The sequence below is a fragment of the Natator depressus genome, chromosome 11 (assembly GCF_965152275.1).
Source record: "Natator depressus isolate rNatDep1 chromosome 11, rNatDep2.hap1, whole genome shotgun sequence".
NCBI classification, from domain to species: Eukaryota; Metazoa; Chordata; order Testudines; family Cheloniidae; genus Natator; species Natator depressus.
The window spans coordinates 62,303,758-62,319,519 of NC_134244.1; the positions used below are offsets into that span (position 1 = coordinate 62,303,758).

Genomic DNA, 15,762 nt, shown 5'->3' on the forward strand with positions numbered 1-15,762 from the left:
AGGCGCATGGGAAATGGTTTGGCCAAGAACACTGGGGCAACCACCCTATTATAAAAAAGTGCCATGGGATAGTTAATGTCCACAGAGTGCAGACAGAACTCTGATTTTTTTTTTAAAGATCACATCCAAAAGACCACAAGCCAGAGTAAACAGCATAGAACTAACTGTATCTAAGTAGAGGGAAAGTGCATGGAAAGTGACTGGAAAGAGAGAAGAGATGAACAAAACCAAAGTAAACAGCAGGAATATATCCTTGGAGTTCACTCAAGAACTGAGACCATTAATATGAGCATGTCCTGCACACATATTGATCAGAGAATAGATTCCAAAATGGGAACATCCACTGAACCAACTGGACATATGATCTGAAAATCATCTAGAAAGTCCTATTTCGTCAATGATTTTGTGACAACTTTTACATATGCTCCAAAGAGTCTGAAAAGATTTTTTTCATAGATTATAAGGCCCAAAGGGACCCCTGTGATGGTCTAGTCTGTCCCCCTATAAAGGTATTTATGGGATATTTTACTTTACTAAATCCAAGCCTTAATTTGGTTTTGATTATTATTTATTATTACAGTAGAAGCAATGGATTCCAGCTGAGATCAGGGCCCCATAGTGCCAGGTGTAGTATATACATACTGTGAGACAGTCTTTGCCGCTAAGAGTTCACAATCTAAATGGATAAGGGATGGGAGAAAGAAAGTATTATTATCCCCCTCTTAGAAAAAGGGAACTGAGGCACAGACAGATTAAGGGTAGGATTTTGAAAACCTAAGTAGTTTAAGAACAGAGGGTCTATTGACTTTCAAATGACTTAAATATTTTGAAATTCCCACCCAAAATGACTTGCCAACACATAGAAAGTCTGTGACAGAACTGAACCCAGGTTTCCTGTATCCCAGGCTAGGGCCTTAACACAAGGCTAGTCTTCCTCTTCATGGGGCCTTTTGCCTTAAAGGCAATGACTGTTATTTTTGTACATCCTCAGGAACAGACTGTTTCAAGTGAGGATGCTGGGGCATACACCTCCTTGAAAGTGACACAAAGACAACCAATTACATATGCTTCCACTCAGTGTTAAGCTTGCATCCAGAATTAGAGAGCAAAATAAATGCTCAGAACTCTAATCAGTAACACCTTACTAAAACAAAAGTCCCACTGATTTCAGTGAGAATTTTGCCTAGATAAGCAGTACTGACTAGATCCTTTATAGTCTAATTTATTTTGTTGTTAATGTTAATAGCATTAATAATATTGTTTGCAAATTGCCCATGCCTTTTTGATGATCTATGTCTATTTCCAATAAATCAATTCCTAAGCAACACATCAGATTCTGACATTTAACAAGACCATATATGGAGTTCCATAATTGCTGGCAACTTTTACGCTATGTTAGCAATGTAATACATTGTAACAATGATGCAAACATTCCTTAGCTTGCAAAACTTTTTTAAAATCTCTGCTGTCTCAGGCTGGCCGGCCTTCTAGGGGAGCTGGTTTCAACCTAGCTTGTGATTTAGCAGTTAACCCCGAGCTGATAGTGATCTGGACTCCATTACAACTGGTGATCCCAGCTGCGGAAGGGTCAGGGAGACTACCTAGAGAAGGGAGAGAACAGACACAGGAGGAAATCCAGGAGAAAGGGGAGTTCTTGCTCTCTGGGAAGGGCCTGGTGAAGACAGACTGAGCAGGGCTATGGAGACAGAATTAGTCCTTGTGGTGGGAGCTGGAAAAGGAGAAAGGTCCAGGGAGGCAGCCTTGTGGCTTGGTGTTCCAGGGTAGGAACAAAGAACTGGGCGGACCTTGGGAGAAGCTTTGGAGCCAGAGGAGAGGCTGTATTATCCGTAAGCTATTAGGACGTGGAGGTAAGAAGTGGCCCAGGGAAACAGGAGCAGATCTAAAGGGGAAAACCTAGCTGCTCAACAAACCACAGTGGAGGAAGGGGGAGAAATTGGGGTTTCCCTACCAGCTGGGAAAAGGATGTAAAAACTCTATCACAAGGACTATTGAGCCCAGAGTGGGGCTCAGGACTGAGCCCAGAACATGGATTTAGGAGTAGCCCCAGTGGGGTGAAAGGATCTCTTGTTGGGACGTGTGGACTTCTAGCTGGCCTTCTGTTACTCCAGAAGATATCTGAACTAAATGTGACTTAGAGGCAAGTTGTGGACGGAAATGGTTCATCGTAGGACCAAATTGGTGGTCAACAGGGGCTGTTAGAGGCAAATATCTCTGCAGTGCTATGCTAAGGCAGTGAGTAGAACTGTTTACAAAGATCTATTAAAGGGAGAGTTCTTTTGAATTTCAGGGGTGCAGTGAACAATCTACTACTGCCATTATAGCAGATCTGCTTTTTCTGTAATAGCATTGAGCGTGCTCCTCAACCTTCACCACTCTTTCCATTAGAGAGCTGAGATAGTTATGATGATCTGTGCTAAGTAGCTACTGAGTGACCAGTCCCTTAACCCCAAATACACTGGCAAATACTATTTGTGAAAAGGGGCTTGTTACCATCTGGTTTAGCATAGGGGGTGAATGTCTGACTTTGACATTTTACATTGTAGTTTGCAATGTTGGAGCTGTGAGAGAGACAAGGTCGGAGAGGTAATATCCTTCCTCTGAATGAATTTCTGTTGGTGAAAGAGACAAGCTTTTAAGCTACACAGAACTCTCCTTCAGGTCTGGGAAAGGTACTCTGAGAGTATGTCTACACTGCAATGGAAACCCAGGATTAGTAGAACTTGAGTTAGCAGTCTTTGGTTTTGTTAACCATTTATCTGTAACCACGGGTTAGGAACTGTTGAACCCTGAGTCCCAAACTGGGGTTCCACCATCTGCACTGTATTATGCAGGCCCAAGTCCAGCCACACACATCCCAGACTTCCTAGTGCCCTCCCAAAAGATGGCCACTTTACCTTTGTTCATGGTGCAGTGTGGGAAAGCTTGACGGTCTAGAGGACAAGGAAAGTTGGCCTGTGAGGTTGTGGACTACTTTTGGCAGACTCCCAGAGTCTGAGTCCAGAGGGGCTGTGTTCATGCTGCAAAGCAATAGAGCTTGAATCCTGGGTCCCAGTTTGACTCCGGTTCCGACCCTCCTCTCCCATTGAATCCTAGCCCTGGGTTAGCGCAATTTGTGTGTAGACAGAAGGGGGATAAAGCTTGAGGCTGAGTTCAAACCCTGGGTTTACAATGCAGTGTAGAATAGACATACCCAAAGTGTCACAGCTAAATACAAGGTGGAACAGATTGTTTAGCATAAGTAGTTAACACCCTTTCTAAGGGACCACTCAAGGTGAAGTGGTCCTTTAACACCCCTTCAGTCATAGGGGAAAAGATAGGGGGCAGGTTAGTGGGTTACAGATTATTGTAATAAACCATAAATCCAGTGCCTTTATTAAGACCATGATTTTTAGTGTCTAGCAAAGTTATGACTTTTAAAAGACAAGCCTGGGAGTTTGTCTTGTGCAGATTTCCTTTGAGGACAAGGACTGAGAGGTCAGATATGGAGTGATCATTTTGTGAAAAGTGTTTGCCCAAGGGTGATGTGTGTGTGTGTGTGCACGCACACACGACTTCATTCAAGAGTGTAGTGATTGTCTGTTTTTCACCCACATAGTTGTTGGGGCATTGGTGCAAAGGATGAGGTATACCATATGTTGTGATGGTATGTGGAGGACCTGTGGATCTTGAAAGGTGTGTTTGGGTGTGGGGGTGGTATTGGTCAACTTAGCAGTGGAGATATGTCTGCAGGTTTTGCATCTGTTCTGGCAGGGTCTGGTGCCACTTTGAGCTGGTGTGTCCAGGTCTGCGGGAAGCTTGCTTCTGATGATGAGCTTGGTGAGGTTGGGATGGCGGTGGGAGGTTATTTGAAGGGCAGAAGGGGGGTGGGTCCAGGAAAGACTTCTTTCAGGATGTAGCCCCCATTGAGTATGGATTGTAATTGTTTAATGATACCCTGTATGGGTTCCAGTGTAGGGCTGTAGGTGACAACTAGGTGTGGATGGTCAGAGGGTGTGTTTTCCTGTATTGAAGTAAGTTCCCTTGGGGTACTTGGATGGCCAATTCCATGATGCAATCTACTTTGGTGGAGAGTTCTTGTTTGCTGAAGGTGGTTTTAGTGTGTTGTGTGAATCCCAGACTTACTCCTTAGAGCATATTCTGTGGTATCTGACGGGTGCCTGGCTGTAGATAAGTTTCTGGTGTTGTTTTGGGTAGTTACTGGATCTGTGAAGGTAATTCTGGTAATCTGTGGGTTTCTTGTACCATAGTTGTCTGCAGGGTTCCATAGCTGACGCTGATTGTGGTGTCCGGGAATTACTCAGTAGTAAGTGCGGCGGAGAGTCCTGTGGCACCTTATAGACTAACAGACGTATTGGAACATAAGCTTTTGTGAGTGAGTACCCACTTCATCGATGCATGTAAGTGTGGGCAGGGAAAGCTGGGCTCCAAGGCAAAATGGAGAACATCTGCTTCTCTTTCTGGGGTGAGTCTGCCATCCTACAGGGTACAATCTGTTTGCAAGAATACTGTTGTTTGCCTGGTCACTGTGGTTCTCCCACATCAAATACTTCACTCACTGAGGAGTCGGTTTATAGGTCTAGACTTTATTTTAGTTAGTCTGGCTTCAGGTTTTAGAAGCTATTTAACTTTCTCCTCATTTTTCTTTTATTTTAATTTATAGAGAATGAGCCAAGCAGATGAAGCAAGTAGGGCAAAAAACTTTTTTTTTTTTTTTTTTACAGTTTGAGTCCGATTCACCCCACCTAGCAGCAGAAGGTACAGTTTGCACTAGTGAGGCCCATACTACACTGAGGATTGAGGCCCAGATCCTCACAGGTATTTAGGCACTTAACTGCCAGTGAGAGTAAGGTGCCTAAATACCTTTTGAGGATCTGGGCTTTACTCTAAAGACGAGAAGGTTGTATTTGCTTCTGTTCCTTGGGGAGTCCTCTGGAGAGAGGTAGTTTTAGCCTCTGAGCTTCAATAAAGCCCTTCCGATGAAAGCTAAACTACGAAAGGGATATGCTGAATTGGTGGATCCAACTTAGCCACATCCCTTCCCGGGCCCATTCAGTCCACTTCTTGGCTACTTTAGCTCCATGCAGAGTCCTAAGCAGAGGTGAGGCTCTGATTGCTTTTGATAGCAAAAACCATGCTAAGGGCCTTGAGCATGGTTTCTGCTATCAAAAGTTTGTATACATAGCACCAGATTCACGCCAAATTTACATAAACTATTGCTAGTATGGCCCGATACGCTTCTTTCTTACTACTAAAGCTGGTCAAAATTGGGGGTGGAGAAGGGAAGAGATATAACAAAAGATTCTTCGGGGAAAAATGAAACTTTCACATTGAAAATTAAACAATATTTTAAACAAAGCAATGCTTGGTTTTGTTTAAAAATATTTCACTTCAATTTTAGGTTTTTCCTTACTTTTAAAAAAATTGGAGAAAGTGTTTGTTTCACTTGTTATGCTCTCTCTTTTTATAAATATTTGCACTGTCCCCCCTCCCCCCCCCTACACACACACTGGTCCAGTGGGAGGGTGAAAGGAGAAAGTAGGTTTTTCTTCACTTTTATTCTTTTTTATTTTCCATTGAAAAAGAATTAAATACCTATTTTTCCTCACTTAGCTTTTTCAAATGGAGAAGGAAAAAAGGAAATATAAGTATTTTCCTGCTATTTTAAAACAAATTTTCAATCTTCTCATTCCTTTTGAAATTTTTTCAAACAGAAAACATTTAATCAAATCAAAACTTTCTCCAGAAAATCTTTTTTAAAGTGAAACCCCACTTTTGATTACTTTTTTTTTTTGCTGTTGAAAATACTTTGAGCAGTTCTATATGTACTTATTTTATAACACAAATGGAGATAATGATATTTATCCATGTCAAATGTGTGTTGTAAGGCTTTGGGAAATCATTTAGTTATTAGAACAGGTAGAATCTGAGCTCTACCCCCAACTAATTGACTAAACTGTCATTTTGGGCAAGTCATTTCACCCCTTTTGAGCTTGAGTTTTTCAATCAGTAAAATGGGGATAATGCTACTTAGCGCCATTTGACTGAGAATCTCAAAGGAAGCAAATACATGTATGAAGTATTATTTATTAATTCATTAATGTTGTTGATAATCTTTGAGATCATCAGATGGAAAGCATTAGAGAAAAACAAGTAGCAGTATTTATGATTGCAACTCAGAGCCAGCACTCTTCCAGCTTCTCCTCCCACAGGACTCCTTTGAGCTACTTACACTGGCACAGGGTTTGCACTGAGCGTAGTTTCAGGGCTGTTCTATAGACAGAATTCTGAATGGCATTTAGAGCTTCTGTGAAGGAAAACAAATATAAATTACCATAGATTCTCTTGTGCTAGTTATGAAGGGAAGGGATGGTGGAACACTTAAGAGAATACGGAAAAACATGAAAGGAGTCTCCAAAACCTGACGTCTGAGACCAGGGTTTCTCAAACTGTCCTGTTCACACCTGATCCCAGTCTGGACTCAGTTACAATTAGTGAGTAAAAAATGACTAAGGACACAGGATTTAATCCAAGAACTTCAGTGAGATAGTCAAGGGAAAGCATTAAAGCTGATAAATTGCTTGATTCTAAGAGGGCCACAGATGTTTGTTTTAACATAGAATTTGCCCAGTGCATAGAACACTATAGCCCAGCTGGGTGTGAGGGTAACTCAACAGGCTCTTACAGAAACAGCATCTCTGCACTGATAAAGAAGGTGCACTGTTTTTAGAAATATCGTTTCATTATTAATTTGGCAAAAGGCATGCACAGTGCTCATCCTTACTCTGCTCCATAAACAGAGCCAATGCCCAGAGAAGTTAATAGGTTTGTGTTCCAGAACTGCAAGACCCAAGTGTTATTTTTACAGTATAGAGTACACCTGGTACAGAAAAACATAATGCTCTCCTGCAGAGAGAGACCAGCCTAGAAGTTTGATCACTATTTTAGACCCTCTCCATAAATAATGCTAGAGGGACTAGCCTGTCCATCACTGGAGCCACAAGACAGGAGGGTGCCATTTTGGGAAGGTACTACACACTGACAGAGCTCACGCTATACTACAGCTGGTCAAAAATGTCCACTGAAATAGTTTTTTTGACAGAAAATAGCTTTACAACAAAATGGAAACTTCTGCAGACTTTAAAAAAACAACAACAACAAAAACAACCCAACAACTCGGCTTCAACAAAAATCTAAAACTTTGAAGGAAAATGGATGAAAACCAAAACAATTTCATTTTTGTAGCCTTTTGCCAGGAAAAACAATTTCTCAACCAGTTGTACTTTATACTGTGAAAACAATGTTTGGGTCTTGCATCTGTGGCTCTGTTAGAATCAAACAATTTGTCAGCATGAATACCTCCCCTTGGCAATCTCACTGAAGTTCTTGGGTTAAATCCCATGTTGTTACTACTTCTGCTCACTCCTTTCACTCCGCTCAAGTCAACGGGAGTTTGAGTAGGAACTGAGTAAGGGGTTTCGTGACTTGACCTGTTATTTAAACAGCGCCAAAAATATTCCTGGCGCTTTACAGACATACATGTAAACTTTGTATTTAAAAAATGCTTATATACAGTATCTTTAGAAGCTATCACAGGACTTATTAGCTCATTGCTTTCTCTGGTGAGCCATATATATCCCTGCAGTTCAAATAGGAGGCAAATACATATGATGAAGGGTGTAGATAAACTGCAAACATGCATAACTGAGTGGAAATAGGTCACAAAACTCTCCACTTGTTTCCTGTGGAAATGGACCAATTTGTGGTTCTTCACATACAAACCAGTCTAATGCTAATAGTCAGCAAATTATGGATTCTGCTGGTTCTCAGTTGCTTCCTATGATATAGCAGTAACCCTTGTCTGCTATGCCACCTGTCCAGTCTTGGTTTTGTCAGGTTATGTTGCTGCCTGTTGTTTGGAGAAGTTATGCAGCATAATGCACTGTAGCAAGTAATGCAATATGGAAAAAGTCTGGTTTTGCTGGCTTGTAGTACTAGTGATTTTTTTTTCTTTTCTTCAAGGGCCTGATCCAAAGCACATTAAAGCCAATTGAAAGATTCCCACTGATTTTAATAGGCTGTGGATCCAGTCCCAAGTCTGTCTTCCAGAAGAGGAACAAGAAATATGAATGTAAGGTATCATGTGACCTAGGGGTTACAGTGGACGAGAAGCTGGATATGAGTCAACAGTGTGCCATTGTTGTCAAGAAGGCCAATGGCATTTTGGGATGTATAAGTAGGGGCATTGCCAGCAGATCGAGGGACGTGATCATTCCCCTCTATTCGACACTGGTGAGGCCTCATCTGGAGTACTGTGTCCAGTTTTGGGCCCCACACTACAAGAAGGATGTGGAAAAATTGGAAAACGTCCAGCGGAGGGCAACAAAAATGATTAGGGGACTGGAACACATGACTTATGAGGAGAGGCTGAGGGAACTGGGATTGTTTAGTCTGCAGAAGAGAAGAATGAGGGGGGATTTGATAGCTGCTTTCGACTACCTGAAAGGGGGTTCCAAAGAGGATGGATCTAGACTGTTCTCAGTGGTAGCTGATGACAGAACAATGAGTAATGGTCTCAAGTTGCAGTGGGGGAGGTTTAGGTTGGATATTAGGAAAAACTTTTTCACTAGGAGGGTGGTGAAACACTGGAATGCGTTACCTAGGGAGGTGGTGGAATCTCTTTCCTTAGAAGTTTTTAAGGTCAGGCTTGACAAAGCCCTGGCTGGGATGATTTAGTTGGGGATTGGTCCTGCTTTGAGCAGGGGGTTGGACTAGATGACCTTCTGAGGTTCCTTCCAACCCTTATATTCTATGATTCTATGTGACCCAACAGGAAATTCTTCCATGAATAAGATTCTCTAAGATGAGGGAATTTCATGCTATCATCTGACATTCTCAGGCTCACTTGCAGAGGGCACAGGTAACCCATCTGCTAGTGGTCTGCTTTGGAAACATTACACCATATTTTTAACTTTTAAGTCAGTCCTTAACAAACATTAGGTCACCGATTGCTCATACTTTAGGATTAGGATTTAGATTAGCAAAACTAATCTGCAAGGTGTCCAAGCAAAAAAGAAATTAACCTAAATTACATATCAGTCAGAATTACTATTGATGAGAAGACATTTTACAAGACACAAACTAAATATCTAATTTCAAACTGGAGTGAAATTCACCCCTGTGCAGAGACCCAGCAGGAGGCCTATGCACCACTGAATTCCACATCCTCCCTAGATGGACTTCTTTTGTGGGACTTAACTGGGGCATAACCTTGTGCAGGTCCAGGCCTTAAATGGCCCTTATGTGGTGCTAGACCTTGTGCTGACTCTCTGCAGAGGGTGAATTGTACCCCAAAACCACTAGGTTTTAAAAAAAACATAACTCAGGAGTCATTAATTTATAGTTGGGAGGGTTTTAGAGACTGAGAATCAAAACCAAGAAGAGAAAAATAGCACACAGAGCACCAATATTACAGTAGACTTTCTCTCCATGTTACCTGGCAGTAAATAGGTTATTACTGAACAGAAGGGTTTATTAATACATTGAATTCAGTTTGGGGCTACACCAGACAGCTGAAGCTGGGCTGAGGACCTCCTGAACTTCAATTAGACTAGGTTGGCCAGGATGTTGCTGCTGGCCCTCAAATGTAAAACTCATGAAAATGGCATAGGCCAAGTAATTGATGGTCCTTGATGTAAAACTCTTGCTTTTATAATAGTTTGCTGATTAACTTGCATTAATGAGAGGGGACATAACTGTTTTCAAGTATATGAGTTTGTTACAAAGAGGAGGGAGAAACATTGTTCTCCTTAAACTCTGAGGATAGGACAAGAAGCAATGGGCTTAAATTGCAGCAAGGGCAGTTTAGGCTGGACAATAGGAAAAACTTCCTGACTGTCAGAGTGGTTAAGCACTGGAATAAATTGCCTAGGGAGGTTGTGGAATCTCCATCATTGGAAATTTTTAAGAGCAGGTTAGATACACACCTGTCAGGAATGGACTAGATAAGACTTAGTCCTGCCATGAGTGCAGGGGACAGTCCCTTCCGGTCCTATGATTAAACTGTTTTAAGTTACATATTTTTATCCTCGTTTCCTTACACCTCACATCTAATTATCCAGTAGTTTTGCATCTTACTGACTTGAATGGCAGGTAAGATAGGAGAACAGATACTATTTTACATATAATACAGGGAGCACTGTAAGAATAACACAACCTGGAAATCCTTCTTCCAGGCTGCATGATCTAAAGCAACAGACTGATCTGCCATAGCATTTGATCTTGTCTCCTGCATTATAACAAAAGATTCTGAAGATGGAACAACTCCAGTTAAGTTCACTAGTTTGGACACTGGGAATTCTCTTGTGAAATTTGGGAAGCACTTGACAACAGTACTTACCTTGCTGGTCTGGATCCATAACAGAAAGGCTTAGAATAGGCGGATGCCACTGGACTTCCTGTAACCAAACAAACCATGGTATTAAATCACAGCTCCCAGCCAGGATATGTGCAAGCTCTTTAAACTGGACATCTTAATTTGCATCATTTACTGGGTATATTTCAAGATGAAATTAAACAAAAATTACATAAAACAAGTCTTTACTTTAAAATGGACCCCTTCGTATTGCAGTTCCAAGTGCATAAATTCCATTAAATGGGCCTGACTCCCCTCTCCCAGTCAGTGTGAAACAGGAGTAATTGTAAATTGGTGTGAGAGGAGAATCAGGACGAATGGGCATTTAAATGCAGGTATGTGGTAGGATGGGATCCTTTGCTATTCAGTGATCCAGTGTGCATGTACAATATTACCACCCATTCAAGAGTAAATAATCCCAGAGAAGAAAGCATGTCTTGAAGTCTGCTAGCCACTTAGCAAGTGCACTTGCTTTAATAATTCAACTTTTTAGATTGTTCCAAGTGGAGTAAGATTCTTCAACTAAGGTGCTATTATTTCTTTTCAGAGGTGAATATGGAAAGGTAGAAGGGAAAACATACACTCAACTAACGTCTGTAACCCACTCCTGCTCTGGAAAATAGAAGTCCTTATACCACTGAGAACAGTGGAGACTTCAAGCCCTGCTCTCAGCTTACGTGTCAGAAATGCATTAAATTAAATTCTATTATTAGCTGCTGTAAAAATTCCTGTGAAGTTTATCTTCTAGTTATGCACTCACCTTTAGCAACATAGGGCACAATGGAACAGTTATGAGGTTCTAAATGCATTATGTATGGCTCAGTGAAAAATCCTGATGTTCAATTGAACAAGAAATGAGTAACCTAGTCAGTCAGAGTTGAAAATGATCTGAAACATTAATAGTAAATATGACATTAAAGCTGAACTTACCCAAACTTGCATCATATTGTATTTTTCCACTCACAGCCATTGACCACTACTTATCAAATAAACATGATAGTATATATGCCAATTCCACAGCATAGAAATTCGATGACCTATAGTTATTAGTGGGTCTGAAAAATGATGTCTACTATAGATGTATTGATTACCATTTTATTGTGTGAAAGCTGTGACTTTGGGTCCCAATCTTATTCCCGCATTAATATTTTAAATAGAGGAACCTACAGTTATTTTTGTTCATTTGTAGACTCTCTCAAAACTCTTGCTTTGAAAGGAATATCACTTTTTAAAAATTCTCCTTTCCTTTACTTTCTTCCTTATTACAGTTTATGGGCCTGATTCTCCACTAGCTCTGATAGCCCCAATTCTCAAAAGTTCTTAAGCAGGTGCATACTGATGTACTAGTGCAGTCCCAGGGAAATCAGTGGGACCCCAGAACAGCAGGGTTCCATGCCAGTGAATCAGGGTATACGTTGTTATTAAAGGTGTAGTTACCTAAAGGCTGCCTCACTTTTCTTATAAGACATAGACTTATATAGATGCAGCCTGCTACAATAATTACCTCTTACTTTTTTTTCCCAACAAAGGTATACAAAATAAAGCAAGAGGTGACATTGTATATAAAGGTACATGGGGCAAACTGGGCGTTAACATAAATGGTAACAGTTCCACTGACTTCAATGAAGTTATGCAGTGAGTGCAAATCTGTTAAGGCTTGATCCTGCAAGATGTTGAACATTTTAGCCTGATCCACCAAAACATTTATGTATATCCTAAAAGTTAAGTATGGATGTAGTCCTGTTGAAGTAAATGGGACTATTCAAGTGCTTAAAGTGAAACAGGTGCTCATGTGTTTATCTGGGTTGGACTAGAGTGCTCACCATCTTGCAGGATGGAGCCCTCAGATACCAATGAAGTTGCATCCATGTGCATTAGCAATGCATTTGGCTCAAAGTGTTTTAAAGGCATTATTACGTTATCACACCCACTCACATGATGAACTTATAAACTTTTGTGTTTTAAAGAGGGAGGTAACTAACGTGATTGCCTTTAATGGGGATTACTCGTGAGGTGAACAGGATTTAGCCCAAGGTTAGTATCTGTTCTGTACATAAAGTAAGCAAAATAAAAAGTAATATCCAGGTAGCAACTAATTGCTGCATTAACACCTCTTCTCAATTTCAGTGGGATCTGATGTACTATACTTGATGCACAGTATAGCATGTCAGTAACAATGTCTAAATGCCTATTTAATAATTCAATAGGCCTTATCCGAACAAACTAGTAGTATAAGATAAATCATGAATATGCATGACAGAACTCGTACAACCTTAGGGACTAATCCAGCGAACAAAAGTAACAATAGAAGTGCAAGGTATAAGTAACATTACTCACATAAGTAGTTCCATTGAAATTAGTGGGAATAGTCACATGCATTAAAGTTACTCATTTGCATGAGTGTTTCCAGTATCGGGTCTTGCATTGTTTTTTTGTTTTTTTTTTTAAACATAGGCTAACTAAGATTCTGGAAGGCAAAGATATCTACAGTAGATCAACAGGACCAATCCTGCAGTCTTTAGTCAGGCAAAACCGAGTCAAGTGAGATATTCAGGGTGATCTGTACTTAAATACCCTGAAGAAGCCAAAGCAATATAAAACATTTTCTTATACTTTTTTTTTGGGAGGGGGGAAAGGGACTTATTCTCATGCTGTAATTGTAAATACAATCTCTTCTCAAATACAGTAACGGTTCTTACCTTTCTCTATTACCTACCAAAGGCCTGGAAGTCACAAGGTATTGTGGAAGCTGTTCAGTAGTTAAAAGCTGATTTCAAGACACAACTCTAAAAGATTTTGCTTTTAAATGAATGCTGTTCACAGTAATACACAGGAAAGGCTCGGCTCAAGACACTGTACATTGTCTCAGCAGTCAAAACACAGAAGAGTAATAAATATTCTGAATAATTAAATACAGAACTTCCTTGATCGTTGTTTCAAAGGGTCACTTTTCTTCTACTGCGAGGTAACAGTTCTAGAATGGGGAAACACAAACAAGCATCTCCCGGTTGCTGAGAAACATGATGTTGCTATGGACACTGGAGGAAGTCATTCTCTCTCAAGCAGGAAGCAAAGTGTCCTGTGACAACCCATTAGTCTGACAACTCAAACAGGGACAGTAATAAGGCGAACTGGTAATGTAACCCCCTAGGTAAAGCAGTGTTAGTGTAACCAGAAAGCTTACACATTTTACAGTACAGCCAAATGGTACAGTATGTGCAATGCATGTGCTAAAATTGGCAAGAGAAATTCATTTATTTAAAGAAGTTTTAAAATTAAGCTTTTCCAGTTATTCTGACAGGCAGTATATCAGAACTCACATATTCTACACATTCCCAGCATATGCAGCATTAAATAACAGCTCATAAAGTATGCACTGGAAATTATTTATGGCTTAAAAGATACTAAATCTGAGAATGTATGAACAAATATCTTACAAAGAGGCTGTTACAATGTCAGATTTTAACTATCCTATAATTTAGGTTTAGAAAATTGGTCTGGTCTAAAAATTGGTAGAAATACTCTGAAGGCCAAGGAGAACATACTTACAAAGTTTGAAGAAAATGTGACAAACTGGTTTTGAGTAGAGCCACATCTATTCCCTGAAACCAGTGCCCCCATTGAAGCACCCTTGCCCCAGGAATCATCTGACTCCTACATGATTTCCCTAAGACACCCAGGAGACTCTTGATTCCAGTATGACCTCTACGCAGGAAACAGTTGCCCCCATAAGAAACTTAGGTCCCTCGCTTGCTGCCTCCATGACACTCTTCCCATCTGTGCTATTCCTTCTATAAAACACTCAACTTCCATTTCCAAATCCCACCTAAGCTCCAACCCTCCTTTGGGCCACCGGAGCACTCTTCTCATAAGCTCCCTTTCCTTTGACTCACAAGACTCCCTCTCCCCATTTAGTCCATCTCAACTGGCAAAGAACTAAAGAACTCATCTTAGTTTCCTCCCTTGTCAAATGGAGCCTCCATCTGAACAGAAATTAGTTTATTCAAACACTCTTTATTTGTTGCAGATAACAGCAAAAATGTTTATCCTGATTCCAAACTTTGCAGAAAAAGGAAATTAAGAATGCACAAAGGCATTTAATTTATTGTTAAGGTTGTCTATTAGAAGATGTAGACTAACAAAAGAAAGGAGCTGGTGTACAACCAACTTCCACTGAGTACACATGAAAAGGTCTACTGCAGCTATCCAATGCCCTGATTTAGGCAAGGACTTAAGTATCTGCTTACCTTTAAGCATACGAGTATTGCCTTTTGAAACTAACGGAATGAATGAAATAATTAATGGAGGAAAAAATGAAAGAAAAAATATCAACTTTTCTTCCTTTTAAGATGAAGCACTAAGAAGCAAAGAAATGATCTTTTGTGATTAAAGAGCATTCTTGCCCTGACCATAACACTGTTGTCCTGTAACTTAATCTGGGACGTCATGCCCCAGAGCTTGTCACACAGGGTTGACTGTCTATTAAGCCTCCCTTTTTATTATTGCTTATATTTTCTAGAGCCAATCCAGAGAGCAAAACATACTTTTGCTGTGCTGATCAGAGTGTGCTACGCAGAATTTACATTCAGAAAGAAAATGCTTTCAATGGCTGTGTCAAGAAATTAAGGCCAAATCCTGTAGTACTTACCCTGGCAAAACTTTCATTGACTGTAATGGGAGTTGTACATTGGTCCATAAGCAGCAGAGAACACCTCTCAGTAACATTTTCTTCAAATCTGTTCCCTTTATAAAGGGAGTGGTCTTGGCACCACTACATTTACCTTATGTAATAAATATGGATGGAATTTTTCCCTTATACCTCCCCTCTAGTAAGTGACAATAATGACCCTTGAAAATGTATTTTGTGTATTACCTTGGGTTGAGCAAGCTTTGTCGCGATTAAGGCTTTGTGAACCTTTCAAATGATTCTTTGGATATGCAAAACTAGTCTGAGTTTCCTATAAATTGCATAAAAGTTTCCATTATAACCCTTTGATTCATTCATTTATCAAGTGCCAGATCCTGCAACCCTTATTCACGAGTATTCCTATTGATTCCACGACCCTGCCCAGATGTGACTCTCTTAGGACCAATAGTGCTGCCAGCAGTGCTAACTGGCCTCTACTAATGCTCCCCAGATACTGAAGCGAAGTTATGGCTACATCTGGACAGATGCACTAAAGGTCCTTTTGGCTGGGTGCACCTAAGGAGAGGGTGAGTTTAAAAGCTATGAAGCTGCAAAAAAAAAAAAAAAAAAAAAAAGAGCACAACAGTGCAACTCTACAGTGTACAGCTAAGGTGCTTTTCTTTATTGTATCGTGACTTCTCCA

At 40.4% G+C, this 15,762-nt stretch overlaps 1 protein-coding gene across 1 annotated transcript in view; it reads right to left on the reverse strand.

Moving 5' to 3' along the window:
- Positions 1–13,388, reverse strand: part of DYTN (dystrotelin) — a 60,963-nt gene extending 47,575 nt beyond the window's left edge. The window contains exons 1-3 of the mRNA XM_074968008.1: positions 13,132–13,388; positions 10,418–10,475; positions 6,251–6,325 (exon numbers count right to left, since the gene is read on the reverse strand). Coding sequence (XP_074824109.1) covers positions 6,251–6,325; positions 10,418–10,436 — 94 coding nt within the window. The 5' untranslated portion in view covers positions 10,437–10,475; positions 13,132–13,388. The remainder of the gene's footprint in view (positions 1–6,250; positions 6,326–10,417; positions 10,476–13,131) is intronic.
- Between the last annotated feature and the right edge of the window lie 2,374 nt (positions 13,389–15,762).